The sequence below is a fragment of the Larus michahellis genome, chromosome 1 (genome assembly GCF_964199755.1).
Source record: "Larus michahellis chromosome 1, bLarMic1.1, whole genome shotgun sequence".
Classification (NCBI taxonomy): Eukaryota; Metazoa; Chordata; class Aves; order Charadriiformes; family Laridae; genus Larus; species Larus michahellis.
In genome coordinates, this window is record NC_133896.1 from 66,904,125 (window position 1) to 66,918,510 (window position 14,386).

The 14,386-nt window shown below is 50.2% G+C and overlaps 1 protein-coding gene across 2 annotated transcripts in view; it reads right to left on the reverse strand.

Annotated features, from left to right (window-relative positions):
- Positions 1 to 12,026, reverse strand: part of LOC141742146 (sodium- and chloride-dependent GABA transporter 1-like) — a 40,109-nt gene extending 28,083 nt beyond the window's left edge. For both annotated transcript variants that reach the window (XM_074583710.1, XM_074583702.1), the window contains exons 1-6: positions 11,784 to 12,026; positions 6,433 to 6,564; positions 5,630 to 5,730; positions 2,002 to 2,111; positions 1,486 to 1,618; positions 156 to 290 (exon numbers count right to left, since the gene is read on the reverse strand). In XM_074583710.1, coding sequence (XP_074439811.1) covers positions 156 to 290; positions 1,486 to 1,618; positions 2,002 to 2,111; positions 5,630 to 5,730; positions 6,433 to 6,564; positions 11,784 to 12,021 — 849 coding nt within the window. In that variant the 5' untranslated portion in view covers positions 12,022 to 12,026. The remainder of the gene's footprint in view (positions 1 to 155; positions 291 to 1,485; positions 1,619 to 2,001; positions 2,112 to 5,629; positions 5,731 to 6,432; positions 6,565 to 11,783) is intronic.
- Between the last annotated feature and the right edge of the window lie 2,360 nt (positions 12,027 to 14,386).

The window sequence follows — 14,386 nt, forward strand, 5'->3', positions numbered from 1 at the left end:
CTTTAGTTTTGTCTCAGCCTGTGAGGGTTGTGACTGCTTCAATGGGGAAATACTCCATTTCATTTTTAATACTTAAAATATTCAAGGAAAGTGCCCGGGGAAGACTAATGTGGAGACAACCAGGAGGTAAGAGCTTTCTGCACTAGGCTACGAACCTCGGAGTCGGAGAGCCTTCTGAAGTCGGGCGTGAGGTAGAAGAGGATCCCCTCCTTTGCTCCCGGCAGCGTGACTCCCCGGAAGAAGAGGATGAAGAGCATGAAATAGGGATAGGTGGCCGAGAAATACACCACCTGCGAAAGACACCATGGGAGAGAAGTCCTCAGTCCGCCAGCGCTCAGAAGCTTTCCTGCCTGTGGCAGTGTGTGTCCCTGCGAGGGAGCAGGGTCTCCCCACACACCACCACTTTCGGCGGCTTTTGCTCATGTTTTCTGTCTCCCGTTCCCTTACTAGTAATATTTCTGGCCATTTGAGGTTTCTCCCTGCCAATGACACGCAAGGACGCACTAATCACAAAAGTAGCAGGCTAAAGTCTGGATGAATTGCCCAGAGACAAGGGAATTGCACAGGGATAAATTTAGTCCACAAAAGTAATCCCTTTAAGTCATCGCATCCTTATTTTGCAGAGCTAAAGCTGGCGTTTCTCTAGTCCAATGCATCAAGCAACACAAGTCGTCTTGACTCCACCGCTTGCTTTTCAGCATCGTTTCAAGGGAGTGGGAGGTTTGTGGCATCCCTCATCGTGAGGCCCGTACCGGCAATCACCAGGGCTTTGCTGCGGCTGCGTCGCTAAAACCTGTTTGAGAGCCATCAGGAAAGTTAACAGCTTAGGTGACCTACGCCTGAAGCCCTTCTCTCTGATTATTCCTTTCATAATATTGTCCCGCTATGCCATGCTGTGTTCTAAATAACACATCTCAGTATCTCAGCATCGCCGTTTAACTAAACTAAGCAATTGCCTTTCTGCTGTGCTAGCCTGAAATGCTACACAGTGAATAACAACGTGCTTCTGATCTGAAGGTCTCCCACCAATACCTAAAGGGCAGCAAGAAAATTTTCAAAGGAGGTGGTGAGGTTTTTTTCACACCAGCAGCATTATAAGACACCATGATTTTCAAAAGGGTGAGCCCAGAAGAGACCTTGCTCTCTCAAAGGGCTGTCCCCCAGCTGGAAATGTAAGTAATCTCCAAAAATCTCTTCCCAAGTCCTTCAGAGAGACTGAGTGCTCAGACCCATGACTTTACAGGAGTAACAAGAATTATTCTCTACGCTTAGAATGAAAATTACCATAAACATGGTAGCAATACTTACAACCACGAAAGGTAAATGTCAGGAATTTAACAGCATCTAACACAACTCTGCCTCGAAACGCCATAACCTAATGTTATAGGCATTCAAACAAAAATGAGTCACGAGGACATTTCAACAGCCGAGATCCGAGCGCGGCAATGAGAGGCAGCACTGAAACACCCGGTCCTCGCGCCGTACCTTGCCCGTCCACTCCACGCCCTTCCAGATGGAGAAGTAGACCAGCAGCCAGGCCAGGGCCAGCGTGCCAGCCAGGGGCCAGCGGACACTGCCAGGTTCCCCCAAGCCCCCAGACATCTGGTGCATGTTCCTCCTAGGGGTGGGAGAGGTTGCGTTAAGGGGAAGTCCGACCCTTGGGGGAAGAGGGACAGGAGATCCTGGAGGTGGCTGGAGGGCGAAGGGCCAGGCGCAGACAAGCATGAGAGCCCACAGAACCCTAAAGGGACCTGAGGCGCATCGTGATGGGATAAAGGAAGGAGAAGAGAGGCGGAGAGGCTGTTATTCCCTCTATCCATCTGACCCGCGGCTGCACAGAGCACCCCATGCCCATGTCCATGCCCACCCTGGCCGATGGCCAGCTCTGACCCCCTCCTGCCAAGGCTGTCCAAGGAAAGGTGCCAGGCTCCAGCCCTGGCAAGCAGGTGCGATGGCCGCGGCGAGGGGGAGAAACCTGGTGTAGGCAGGCTGTGGACATACTCCCAGAACTCGGTGACGGCGCTGGTGAGGTTGGTGGTATCTTCCAGGGAGTAGTTGGAGAAGCAGCGGTCGGTGTTCCAGGCGTTCCCACAGCTCTGCCACGGCAGGTCCTGCACCAGCACAAGGACAGCAGGGTTACCATTAATGTGCCCTCTCCGAAGGGCCATGGAAAGAATGAAAATTGTCGTCTTCTAAACTGAAACACCCCCCCTTTTTCTTTGGTTTTTTTTTTCAAAGAGGATGGGTGGCTCCTCTGGATGGGCAGGAACCCTGCAGCCAAAAGCACGAAACCATTTTCCAAAATAATGATAAATTGGGACACGGATTTTCCAGGAAACAATATCACGATGTGATTAGGGCAATGCTGTAGCGCTAATAAAATGTTAGCAATTCCCCAGATAGAGAGCCATTTCCAATTAACTGTTGGTAATTAATAGCTACTAATTAAAATAGCTACCAGGGGGTTATTGTGTTTATAATCATTATGGCTTTTGGCTAGCTTCATTCAACAAGTGGTTAGAATTTACTGCACAAAGAATAAACACTGATTTGTTTCTGATCTCCCATGAATACCGAGCTTCAATGCTTAAAAAGCCACATGGCATTGAGGGACAACGGTTTATCTACATGAATAAACTACTGTAACATAAGCACAGGCGTAAATTTAAAGCACAGTAGTTATTTCAGGCTGTCCCTTGGTCTGATTATAAGCGGGACAAAGGGGTTCCAGCGAGATGTTCACTGTAGGTAGCGGTGTGACGGCAGCACACCCGCTACAGATTTAATACAATCATCTCTGTCACTGCAAGCGCTGAAACCGCAGCGTCAGGGGCTGCACGAGCACACAAGGTAGCTCACCCATGCCCTGCAGTGCCATGCCCAAGGCAGGCCAACGAAAGCAGCTCAGGTACATCTCCATGTGCAGCAATCTCATTTCCCGAGCACAGTGCATGTTGATAAATGCAGAACGGCTATTCTGGATGATTTCCCTCTGCAGAGAAGACCTGAGTCCCCAGCTCAACAAAGCTTTAAGAAGATGTTTGTATCCATTCCTATTCATCCACGTACACAGACGCCTTTAGAAATATTATCTGTGTTTTAAGTGCTTTTTGGCATCAGTGCCTTTAAGTGCTGCCTTCACCCCCCATCTAAATCAGCACACTCCAGCAGACGATACCTCCTAATGCACACGCTGCCTTGGCAGAAGAAGGGCTATGGAGGGGCAGGCGGGGACAGCCCGGTGGCCACCCAAGCTGTTTGCACCCGCCCGCTGATTTCATTGTGGACTTGCTAATTGCACTGAAGCAAAGGCAATGGCTCAAGCAGCACCACGCAGCAGCCCGTCAACCAAGCGGTTTGCACGTCAGAGGCGCCGCGCAGCTCTCACAAGGAGGGGCAGGCGGGGGGATGGTTTGTTGCTGCTCCATTTCCTCCGAATTTCAGAGGACAGAAACTGCGGAAGGCGAGCTGGGCTCCCGCTCAGGTTCAAAACACTCCTCCTCAAATATAGGAGGAACAGGGGACAAGCATCAGCCTAGATTTTTGATCTGCACCTTGGCTCCTTTCGGGAATCTGGAAGTATCCCCAGTAAAAAAAAGGCCTTGAGCCAAACACCTGGAGCTGTCTGTGTAGATACGAGCACTGGCACCAATCGGGTCTGTGACACCTGACTGTACCAAAGCCTCATCCTAAAACGCACCCTGCCCAGGGTGTAACGGGGATGGGTTCCTTTGGGAGCAGACTTCTGTTCATTTGGGAATCCCCTGAGGATGCACCTAATCATCCACGACTGAAAATTTTGTTCTGGACCCAGGAGCCTACAGTGGGTATTGTCAGTAGAAGCACAGCTGGGAATGCTAAACACAGTATTTTAGCAAAAGTCTTGATAGATATTTGAAATTTTTGATCAAACTAAAAGGGAAACTGAATGCACAATTATCATAACAGCATTTCAGGGTTATACCTAAATGAAAAAAAAGATCCCATTTGAACTACGGAGTTGATGTCTTTAAAGCTGCAGGTTGCTCAGAAAGATAAGTTAAGGGAGGTTTTCCCAGCTGCTGGGCTGAAATAAGTCATTCAGCTACCAAGAGGTTAATGTGGGGCGTGATTCTAACCTTGTACGGTAGAAGATCCCGCTGTGGGAAAGGAACAACCTTTAACCTATACACAACCTATAAACCACAACGCCAAAATACACGCTAATGTTTTCCACATCAATTCAAGCAAATTTGTTTAAATTCAAAGTTTAAATCTAAAATATATATAAATCCAAACTAAAAAAAATAGCACTATGCTAATAATTTTTCTTTAACTTCCTAAGCAACTTTGGCTGAAAATACTTATATTCGGATTATATTCCAGTATTGTCTCTCGGAAGTTACAGGGCATTTTTTTCACTTCAGTGCTATTAATTCAGCTTATGTCCTAAAATACTTCGTTCCTGTGAATTCATGGTGTGAAATGTGATACAGAATCTCCTCGTGCAATGCTGGGTGCCTTGGGCATGGTCCTTAGAAACAGGGCAAACAGAGAGTGCCTAAGCTTACGAGGGATGAACAGAAGGGGAAAAGGCACATAATTAGACCTACTTGAAGATCCACGTGTAATCATAGAATCGTAGAATGTGTTGGGTTGGAAGGGACCTTTAAAGGTCATCCAGTCCAACCCCCCTGCAGTAAGCAGGGACATCTTTAAGTAGATCAGGTTGCTCAGAGCCTCATCCAGCCTGGCCTTGAATGTCTCCAGGGATGGGGCCTCCACCACCTCTCTGGGCAACCTGTGCCAGTGTCTCAAAAATTGGGCTAAAAAATCCCAACTTGTTGAAAAGCGCTAGCATAAGTACTCTAGCACAGCTCCACATTGTCTGGTCATCCCAGGAGAAAGAAGTGGGTGTTTCCAGTCTCTGTGGGTAGCTCTGTTATCGTGTTATTGATGCCTTTGAAGTTATCTGCCATGCTTCTGCAGAGACTGGTGTCACTCTAGCAATCACAGGCACCCAGTCTCCTGAGGACGTGTTGCTGGGGCTGTGATAGCCTGGGCACATACTCTTGATCTTTAAACACAAACTTTCTTCCGCGAGCGAATGTCTAAGACTGACTTTCCTTTCTGTTTGGGGTTTGTTTTTTTTTTTGTAAGACACAGTCACAAGCAAATGTCTAAATGCTTTCTGAATCATTTTCCCATCAGAAAAAAATCCCCAGGATTTCATTTATCAAGAGAAGCGTAAATGAAGACTAATTAAGGTCAGGACTGAGTGCTGGGTAATAAGAACATGTTGTGACAAAACCAGTTGTGGAAATGTGCAGCTGTTAGATTCACAGAGCTCTAGAAATAAGACAGAGACACGGGGTGGGTTTTAAAGACTAACATGAGTGGGAAACAGTTTCCAGAAAGGGAATGGGAACATCCCCTCCAGGGGGGCATCAGTACCCATCAGCACTGCACGGTTGCCTTCAGGGCTGATGGACCTCTTTGGGAAGACCCAGCAGGGCACTGATGAAGGCTCTTTGCTCAAACGGCAAGCAGTCGGTGCATGTTTTGTGGATAAACAACCCCTCCCCACAAAGCAGGGAGTAACGACCCAGAACACAGCCAATGCCGTGCTGCAGACACGTCTGTGACTCACCGCGGTGAAAGAGTTGAAGAGATAGTAGAGAGCCCAGGCGATGATGACGATGTAGTAGATGTTCAGCCAGAAGGAGAGAACCACGGCTGCCAGCCCCACTCCTGCGAACGAAGGCAGAGAGCAGCATCAATCCAGGTGTCTGGTGCCCAGCTACGCTCATGGATGTCAAAACGAGTTTTGTTTTGTGGCAGAACCAAAAAAAGCGAACCAGCTCATCAATGCAGCACCTGGTACAGCTACACCAAACTGGTCAGCAAGGGAAGCTTGTTCCGCCACATCTCTCACCCACCCATTTCCACTGGGTGAGCAGTGCTACCTTTCAATATGCTACAGGTACTGTAGGGAAAGAGCTCCATGAAAACAGGATCTGGTCACTTTCCTGGCAGAATCGCTCTTTCCCATAACCAAGGCATTTCTGAATCACCACTGGATTCCAGAATGCTGCTAATCCTGATACGGTGACAGGTTCACATTCCCTATCTACAGCTTTCCCATGCAATTAAAGTGAGTCCACGTAGGGAGGCTTGGGGCAGGTCTTCTGCAACCAGAGCCCCTCCATCGCAGTCCCTGCTGCTCATAAAGTGCATTGTCACCACACAGGACTGCTTGAAGAGAGCGCAGTGATGTTAGTGACTGCGGACATCGGGGCCAAGGACAGCTTGATAAAGACAGAGGGGAAAAAATTCCCCTCACCTGCCACCCCATCCCAATCCCCAGGGAATTGCTGATTTGCTTCCCAAACCATCGAAAAGTTTTTATGTGTTGTTATGTGCCATCGCCTTCACAAACTTACAGTACAGTACCTTTAAACATGGGTGCTAATTTCCAGACTCCCAGGCCGCCGACAGAGGTGTACTGGCCCAGAGCGGTTTCCAGCAGGAAGAGAGGAATCCCAGCAAACACCAGCGTCAGGAAATAGGGGATGAGGAAGGCCCCTGAAAGAAGGAGCAGTGTTACCAGATGGCTCCTGCTTTTACCAAGAAGTAAATGCCTCCAGCTGTGGTTTCTTGCTCCGCAGCACCCACGTGATGATGAGCAGACTTGCTCGGAGGTGCCAGTTTGCAGCTGGAGTTGGTGTGAGTCTCCCATTGAGATCACCACTGCCTTCCCCTTATCGGTTCCTACCACTATGGATATACGTGTATCGTCATATACACGTATATATATTTATATACTGGCATCAGTAGCTACGTGTCTCACTTTGTCATTAGATATTTAGGCACTGCTAAGCCCAACCTGACAACAAACCCAAAAGCTTGGACACAGACATTGGTAACTTGTTCTTGTCGATGTTTTCTGCCTTACCTGCAGCAGCTCCCAATTCCTCACCTTGAGGGAAAAGGGCACAAGAATGTCTGGCATTGGCTACTACTTTGTTTATAGCTATTTCAGTCTTTTAAGAAAACGGTGGCTAAGACTGTATTTGCCCTTGTAACAGCCCTATACACCTCCTCACCCTTGTTCTAGATTTTACCCTTAAAGTTCCCAGTGAAAACATTATTCTTCTCTACAGACCCATGGAAATAATCTCGTCACTAGAAATGAGGGAGTGTTGCCATTCACTAGAGATATTACTTGCAACCCTGTTATTAGAGGAGCAAATAGAATAGGAGAGCCTCTCTGTGTGATTTGAAGTCTGTACATGTTCAGGCCAGCCTGACTTCTAGGACTTGGGACAAAGCTCATTTTCCAGATTCCTCATGAATGTGCTGGATCATGTCTTCATTCCTGAGGAGGACAAACTCTTGCAGAAGATGCTGGCTGGGGACAGAGAGGGGACACTCAGTTTGCTCAGCAGCAGCTGGCCATGTTCGGGGTGGTGCTGGTTTCTGCACTAGCCGGAGGCCTGAGCTGTCAGTTTGAGTCGTCTTCTCCCGGTATTAGTGGGAAAGCAAACACGGAGCCAGCGAGCAAAGCCACACTCTGGAGAGCTGCAGCCCGGCTTGCACCTGGCAAAGCCAGGCTCCAGCAGCTGCTCTGCGAGGGCAGGGAAGCAGCGAGGCACAGCCAGGGATGCTGGCTCAGGGGACACCCAGCTGGGGACGCCTGCCTGCCAAGCGGGGAGCTGAGCCCAGCTGGGAGAGGCAGGCGCCAGCAGCCGTCATGGGAATCCGTGGGAGGCAGCGTGCAAGAGGAGCTGGCGGCGGGTGGCGGGAAGAAAACACGCTCCAGGCCAGCAGCTCGATGACCACGAGCCTGAATCACAAGCTGGCGTGGAAGCGCAGGCTCTCGGCTTCACCAGCAGCCTGGCGTGGAGGAGGGAACAGCTATGAGCATGGCTGCGGGAGGAGCGCTGCCCGCTCGGCATCCTCCCCTGCTCTCTCGCTAGTCAACGCTGCCTGCAAGGTCCAGACCCCTTGGAGCCCTGCAGAAAGCCAGGGTCTGTTCCGAGGACACGGATGGTGCCTCGCTACCGGTGCGCCTCATCGTAGGGCTTGGAGACTGAGCTTATCAGCAGTCACAGTGCCTTGGTCGCTTCTGTGCAAGCGGCTAATGAAATTTGGCCACAGCTCCGATGATCCTGCATTTTTCACCTAAAACAGGCCAGGAAGGTTTGTAGGTGAAAGATTTTATTAGACTATTGAGAAAAAAAACAGACAAACTTTTGGACCCAGGTCATTTATCCTGGCTTGACTAAAGTCCTCTAAAATAGTGGAAAGTCTACAAACCAGACCGCAGCCTTGAACTGAGGGCTGTTGGCAATGAGACCACCACTCTGGAGGGTCAGGTCCCCAGGCAGACATGGATAACATCCCCTTGTGCTGCACAGACAGAGGGGAAATCAGATCTGAAATTTGTACCTAAAGTTTGCATGCCTGTGCCTAAATCCTTGGCACAGAGAGAAAGGGGTGACCTTTAATCTCTGGCCCTGGAGGGACTGTTGAAAGGTCTGGTTCAGTTCCTGGGCCGGCTACAAATGACCTTGGGAAAGTCCAAACCTTTCTCCAAAGTCCATGGGTGAAAAGAGGTGATGGCGTTGGTCCTGCCCTGCCTGCTGAGGGCACTGGCCCTTGGAGTCAGGGAAGGACCACACAGTGCCTGGCTCTCCCTGTGTAGCCCCAAATCTGCCTGCTGTCTCCAGCTCCTAATGCCATACAGCAAGGAATAATAATTAATCCTTAAAACGGCAAACCGCTGCCCACGGATCAAAAGTTGAGCATTACAAGCTGTTACATGCCGTTGCTGGGAGTCTCGACGTGTAAATGAGAAAAGCATGACGCTTATTTAAAGAAACGTTCTTCTCTCAAGTTATTCAAGCTCAGGATCTCACAGACAATTTTTAGCACCTACTGAGCCACATTTAGAGTCAATTTAGAGTCTGGTAAAATCCTGTTGACATCAGAAGCATGAGGTTAGGAATCGGTGTAGAGGCTGGAGCGTTAGTCATCGCTGGGCACATTGAAGCTGGTCGCAGAGCCAGCGGGGAGCCCAGGCTTCACTTTGGGTAGAGCCTGCCCCTGGCCGCGGACGGGCCCTGCGCTGGGCTGCCGTACCCCGGCTGAAGATCCCCTAATTATATGCTCGGTTACAAGGCCGAGCAAATCGGCCGTGAGCTGATGCGATGTGACAGCGGTAAGTGAGACGACAATATTTCCATTCAGTTCAATTTGCCTGTGCGTAATGGAAGCAGCGCCCACCGCCGCGCTCGGAGCAGTGCACATGCAGGAGGCTAAAATTAGACTCCCACCCACGGTCTGCTCCGCTCCGCGCCGCTCCGGAGGCACCTCCGTCGGGGCAGAGCCCAGACGGTGCCCACCCGATTGCCAATCAGATGCCGTGCGACCCTTCCTCCCTGCTCCCCATCGGCTCCCAGTGACGCTTTCGTGCGTCAGCTCTCCTGCCCGGCTCCGGCAAGCGGCAGCCTCCACTTTTGCTGCTCGTTATTGCCGGCTGCGGGAACAGTCGTGCCTGCGAACAGCCAGACCGCGTAGGGGTGAGAGGAGCGGGCGACACAGGTGGCCATGAACTGCATGAAGGGGCAAGCGGGGCAGGGCGTTTGAGAGGGGGCAGGCACCGATTCCCGCGTTTCATCGGTCCGGCATTTTTGCTCGCAGGCGGCTGATCTCTCTGCATCCCTGCAGCTGCCGGGGCAGAGATCACTCTCTGCGCCTTTGCTAGTGCTAATAATAGCCCTCTGCACCTCCACAGCACCCAGGATCTTGGCTGACTTTATAAACAGGGTCGATTTTAGCTTCAAAACACCCCTCATCTAATTATAGATATTGTCATCCCCACCTTTCTGTGTGAGGAGGCAGAGCCACAGGCAGCGCGCACCCGGTGTGTTTGAGATGGCGCAGCAATCACAGGCAGAGACTGGGCTAAAAACCAGTGCTGGGACTTAGCCACAAGGCTAACGTTGTATGAGGATGGCTAGTGCAGTCAGGTGCCGGAGCGTGGCTGGGTAAAAATGGCAGGCCCACAGTGTGTCTCTGGAAATGGTGGCACGGGCTCCTGTAGGTGCACCTGGCTGTTTGCCATAAAGCTCAACGGGCTCAGACCCACAGTCACGCCTCTGCACGAAATGACATACTGAAATAGAAATCTTTTTGTCCATATGGATAACTGCCTGGTCTCCCACTCAGACTTGCCCCATGTGCTTCAGAGAAAGGCCCGAGATCCTCCTAAATGCCATGAAGCTATATGGACAGACCGCTGCAGGGAGCTAGTCCCCTCTCTTCTTTCCCAGGGTGGGGGGAGAAGAGCATCCTATGCAAGGATGGCATGGACAGCAGAAGTGGGCCGGTGATATGAGGAGAAGTCATGAGAGCCAAAGACAAAGGGGGGTTTGAAAAGGGAATTCAAGGCAAAAGGAAAAGAAAAAAGATGTGGAGAAGAAGCATAAGAAGAGAGCCTCAGAGCAGCATGAATGAAGGTGGCACTGGGGACAGGGACTCTGGGCAGTGAAGAGCTAAGAGGGAAGGAAAGAAAAACATGGGAAGACTAGCAGGCAATACTAAAATCATATATACAGCCTTAAAGGTGAGGCAAAGGGGTTTCGACTTGGGTGGGAAGTCTGAGAAATGGTTCAAGGAGGTGAGCAGCACTTCAGGGGGGACAGAAGGTTATTTTAGTAACAGGCACAAACAATGTCAGAGCTGGGCATGGTGGGGGAGAAGAAAAAGCCTCTGCTCTGCTGACACCAAAGCAGCTCACACTCACCTCCACAAAAGCATCTCCTTGCCAAGGCTGGAGAAAGAGTACCATTTTAGAGGGGAGCTGAGGCACAAGAGTGTATTTTCTGACTTGACCCAAGACATGCAGAAAGTCTGCCCCTGGGCAGGGAGGTGATCTCCCAGATCTCTTGATTTCTAGCCCAGCACTGTTTCCCCGTCTGCCTGCCTTTCTCTAGCCTTGCAATGGTTTGGCAAAGTCTCAGCTGAGGACTGGTAAGGAAAGGATGTATTGGGGCAATAACAAACAGAACAAAAATGGCTGGTGTCAGCTGTTCACAGAGGAGGGCACTGCTACCAGCTGCATCGGTTGCTATAAGTCCTTTGACAGCTGCCCACTTCTCTTGTGGCCTCTCTTTTCCAAACATGAGGATGGAGATGATAACCGTGACCGTTCTCACAGCACTGTAGTAAATCAAAGCTCATTTTCTTCCATAGATGATGACATTTACATGTGCTTGTGTACATGTACATATGTATGCGTGCTTGTATATATGTCTACACAGCCCTGCTATGGCCCATGCAAAGCTTCTAATGAAAATACCTCAGACATGTGACCCAAACTTAGACGCAAAACTGTTACCCCTTGAGAATACGCTAGTCTGAAGAGAAACCCACCATTAGCAGATATAAACTGATTTCCCTGGGAATGCCCCAGCATCCAGCTGGGTGCCTATGTGCGTAGCCCTCCTCGTAAATAAATGAGGTCCCCAGACACTCTTTATTTTAGCCCTGCAAATTTGGACTGCAGAAGCTTGGCAAAACTCACGCTTCTTGATATATTTCTTCGAGCTGCTTCTTCCCAACCTGCACTTGCTAGTAAAGCCCTCAGACTGTGTGTCCCGACAGCTTAATAACTCACATCGTTAGGGAGCGCTCTCAGCCAGGGGACCAGCTGCTTGCCCGGACCCACACCAAACCGAAGCCCGTTCAGGGGTCAGGGCTGCTCAGGGATGAGTGTAGGTGCTGTGCATTTCTCTCACCTCCTCCATTCTTGCCGCAGAGGTACGGGAAGCGCCAGACGTTGCCCAGCCCGATGGCATAGCCCACACAGGACAGCAAGAAGTCAAATCTCCCCTTCCAGGAGCCTCTGTCTGGGATCTCCTTCTTCTTCTTGGTGACCACAGCCTCGGGGGTGATGGGCTCTGACTCTTCCAGGGCTGCCTGCTTCACCTCAGTGGGAGAGCTCAGCTCCACGGAGGTGTTGTCCATCTTGCCCATCGTGGCTCAGACGTACGGCTGCTCTTGCTCAAGCGCTGGAGGAGCAGGAAGGGCAGCCTCCACCCTGGACGAGCACGGATTAAATGGGAAGGGCTGGGCAAAGCTCCTGATGAGAAAGTAGAGAAAGAACGTGTCTTGTGTTAGTGTGGCGGGCTTCGGGGAGGGCCCTGCTGGGTCTAAAGTGCACTCACTGGATAGACTGGTGCACACCAGGGCAGTCTATCCGTGTTTCCCTGCTTTCCCCAGAGAGAAAAAGGAGGATAATTTTGCCTTGCTCCACAACTGCCCTTCTGAGGAGCCATGGTCATGCAGACTGCTAACAACAGGCTCAGATCTGGCTGTTACCAGCACATAGCAAACCCCTCAACTCTCATCTTATCTCCTCTTCATCCCAGCACCTGCTCTGCGAGAAAAGCCCCAGGACCAGTATGCATGCAGGGAAGTCACAACCTGTGGGTGACCCACCACAGAGCAGTCCAGGCAGAGAAATATATCTAGCATGTCTGAGTGACGATGGAGAAGGGCATGATGGAGGTGCCACATGCCCAGCTCTGGGGCCCAAAACCGAGTGCACCGGCCACGGAGCCATCTGAGAGATCGCGTGGCCCAGGCAGCTGTGCAGGGCTGTGACAGCGTAGCTTTGCAACGGCATCTGCGCTACGGACATGCCCCACATTGTAATCCCATGGCCTAATCTCCCCTCACGGCAGTGACATGGCCGTGATCACAGCTGTGCACTTGCAATGCCTGGCAAGAAAATCAGTGGTCTGCTCAGCACCTCCTAGTACAACATGTCACGTGTGATACTGTAATTGCCAGGGGTATTGAGATGATGCTTGCTAGTGACTATAGCCAGCCTGTGAACCGCCGAAATCTCACCAAGTCAGGTGTCCAAAGTCCTGAGGACTAATCGGACAAGTCTGACTAAAAATGTAATGAATATTTCCATTGATTTTAGGCCCTAAGAAGTATATAACCAGCACACCAAAACAACTCCGAAAGAAAGCAAGAACAGGCCATGTTATCACACCGGTGTCAAAAACAATATTGCATTCACACCTTGAAAACTAAATGCAGTTCTCCCTTCACCTTACAGAAGCTATTGCGAAGTCAGAAAAAGGCACGGAAGAGAGCCAAAAGGATGCTCAAAAGTGTGGAACATCTTTCTTGTGAGGAAAGGCTAAATGAACTAGAATCCATCGTCCTGTGGAAGAGGTGACTGACAGGGGCCTATGAACATATCAGTGTCACAGAATATAAGTATTCAACATTTCTGACACAAGAACCACAGAGGATTAGATCAAGACGGCAGGTGGTAGGTTCAAAAAGAGCAAAAGGTGATACTCCACAAAATGCACAGCTATGGAGTGAGACTCCCCACCCCAGAACATGCTGGATGCTAAGAGTTTACATGACTTCAAAAAAGGGAATTAAGAGGAAAAATAAGGGAAGGGAAATCCATCAGGAGCTACCACCGCGGTTCAGGAAATCCCTGAGCTGCAGGTTGTTGGACGTTGAGGGACTCTTCCAAGGACTTATCACTCCCTGCTCTTCCTGGTTTTATCCTCTCCACTCAGCATCTGCCCTCAGCCAGTGCAGAAGACGGGGTCTGGGACTGGCACAGCATTGGCTCTCATCTGGTTCTCAGCCCATTTTACACAGAGCCGAATTTAAGGGGCTGCAAGGGTCACCAGTGAGATAGTCTCCCAGAGAAGTCTGTTGACAAAAACATTCCGATATGTACACATAAAAAGAAAAACAGAAAAAACCAACAAACAAAAAGCAAACATGACGAACACAAATGAGTGGGTATGTCAGGAAACAAAGCTATGCTATGAAGAGGTGGCATGCTCTAGCACTTAAAGCTGGTCTTACTTGAGCTGTTTACTCTTGGCAGTCTTGTCTCCTAGGCAAACAGTGCCCATTTGCCCCATGGGATGCCTCGGGGACTCATTAACTGACATTTCTAAAGCGTCCTGACCAGAGATGGTCTCCCAAGCCCAGGCTCAACAGCAGTATCGGCTCCTGCTTGCTACAATTGACACTCCGTGATTACAGCAGATGGATTTCGTCCCCCTCCAGAATTTGTCACTGAGGCTAGAAAAACTGTGTTAACTGTGAAGGGAATAGCTGAACCAGAAAATAACTGTAATTCATTCTGATATGTCAGTGGAGAAGCCACAAAACTCCTTGCTGCGGGCTGAAGGCTGTAGCCGAAGCCCTCTGAGCTATGGAGACAGCTCCGAGCCTCACAGCTCCTCTAACCCGAGGATGGTTGCAGGTAAGCCCAGAAGTAAGTGGCAGCACAAAAAAAAACAGCCTTCTAGGGAGAAGAGACCATTTCACATTGCCCATGAGGCAGACG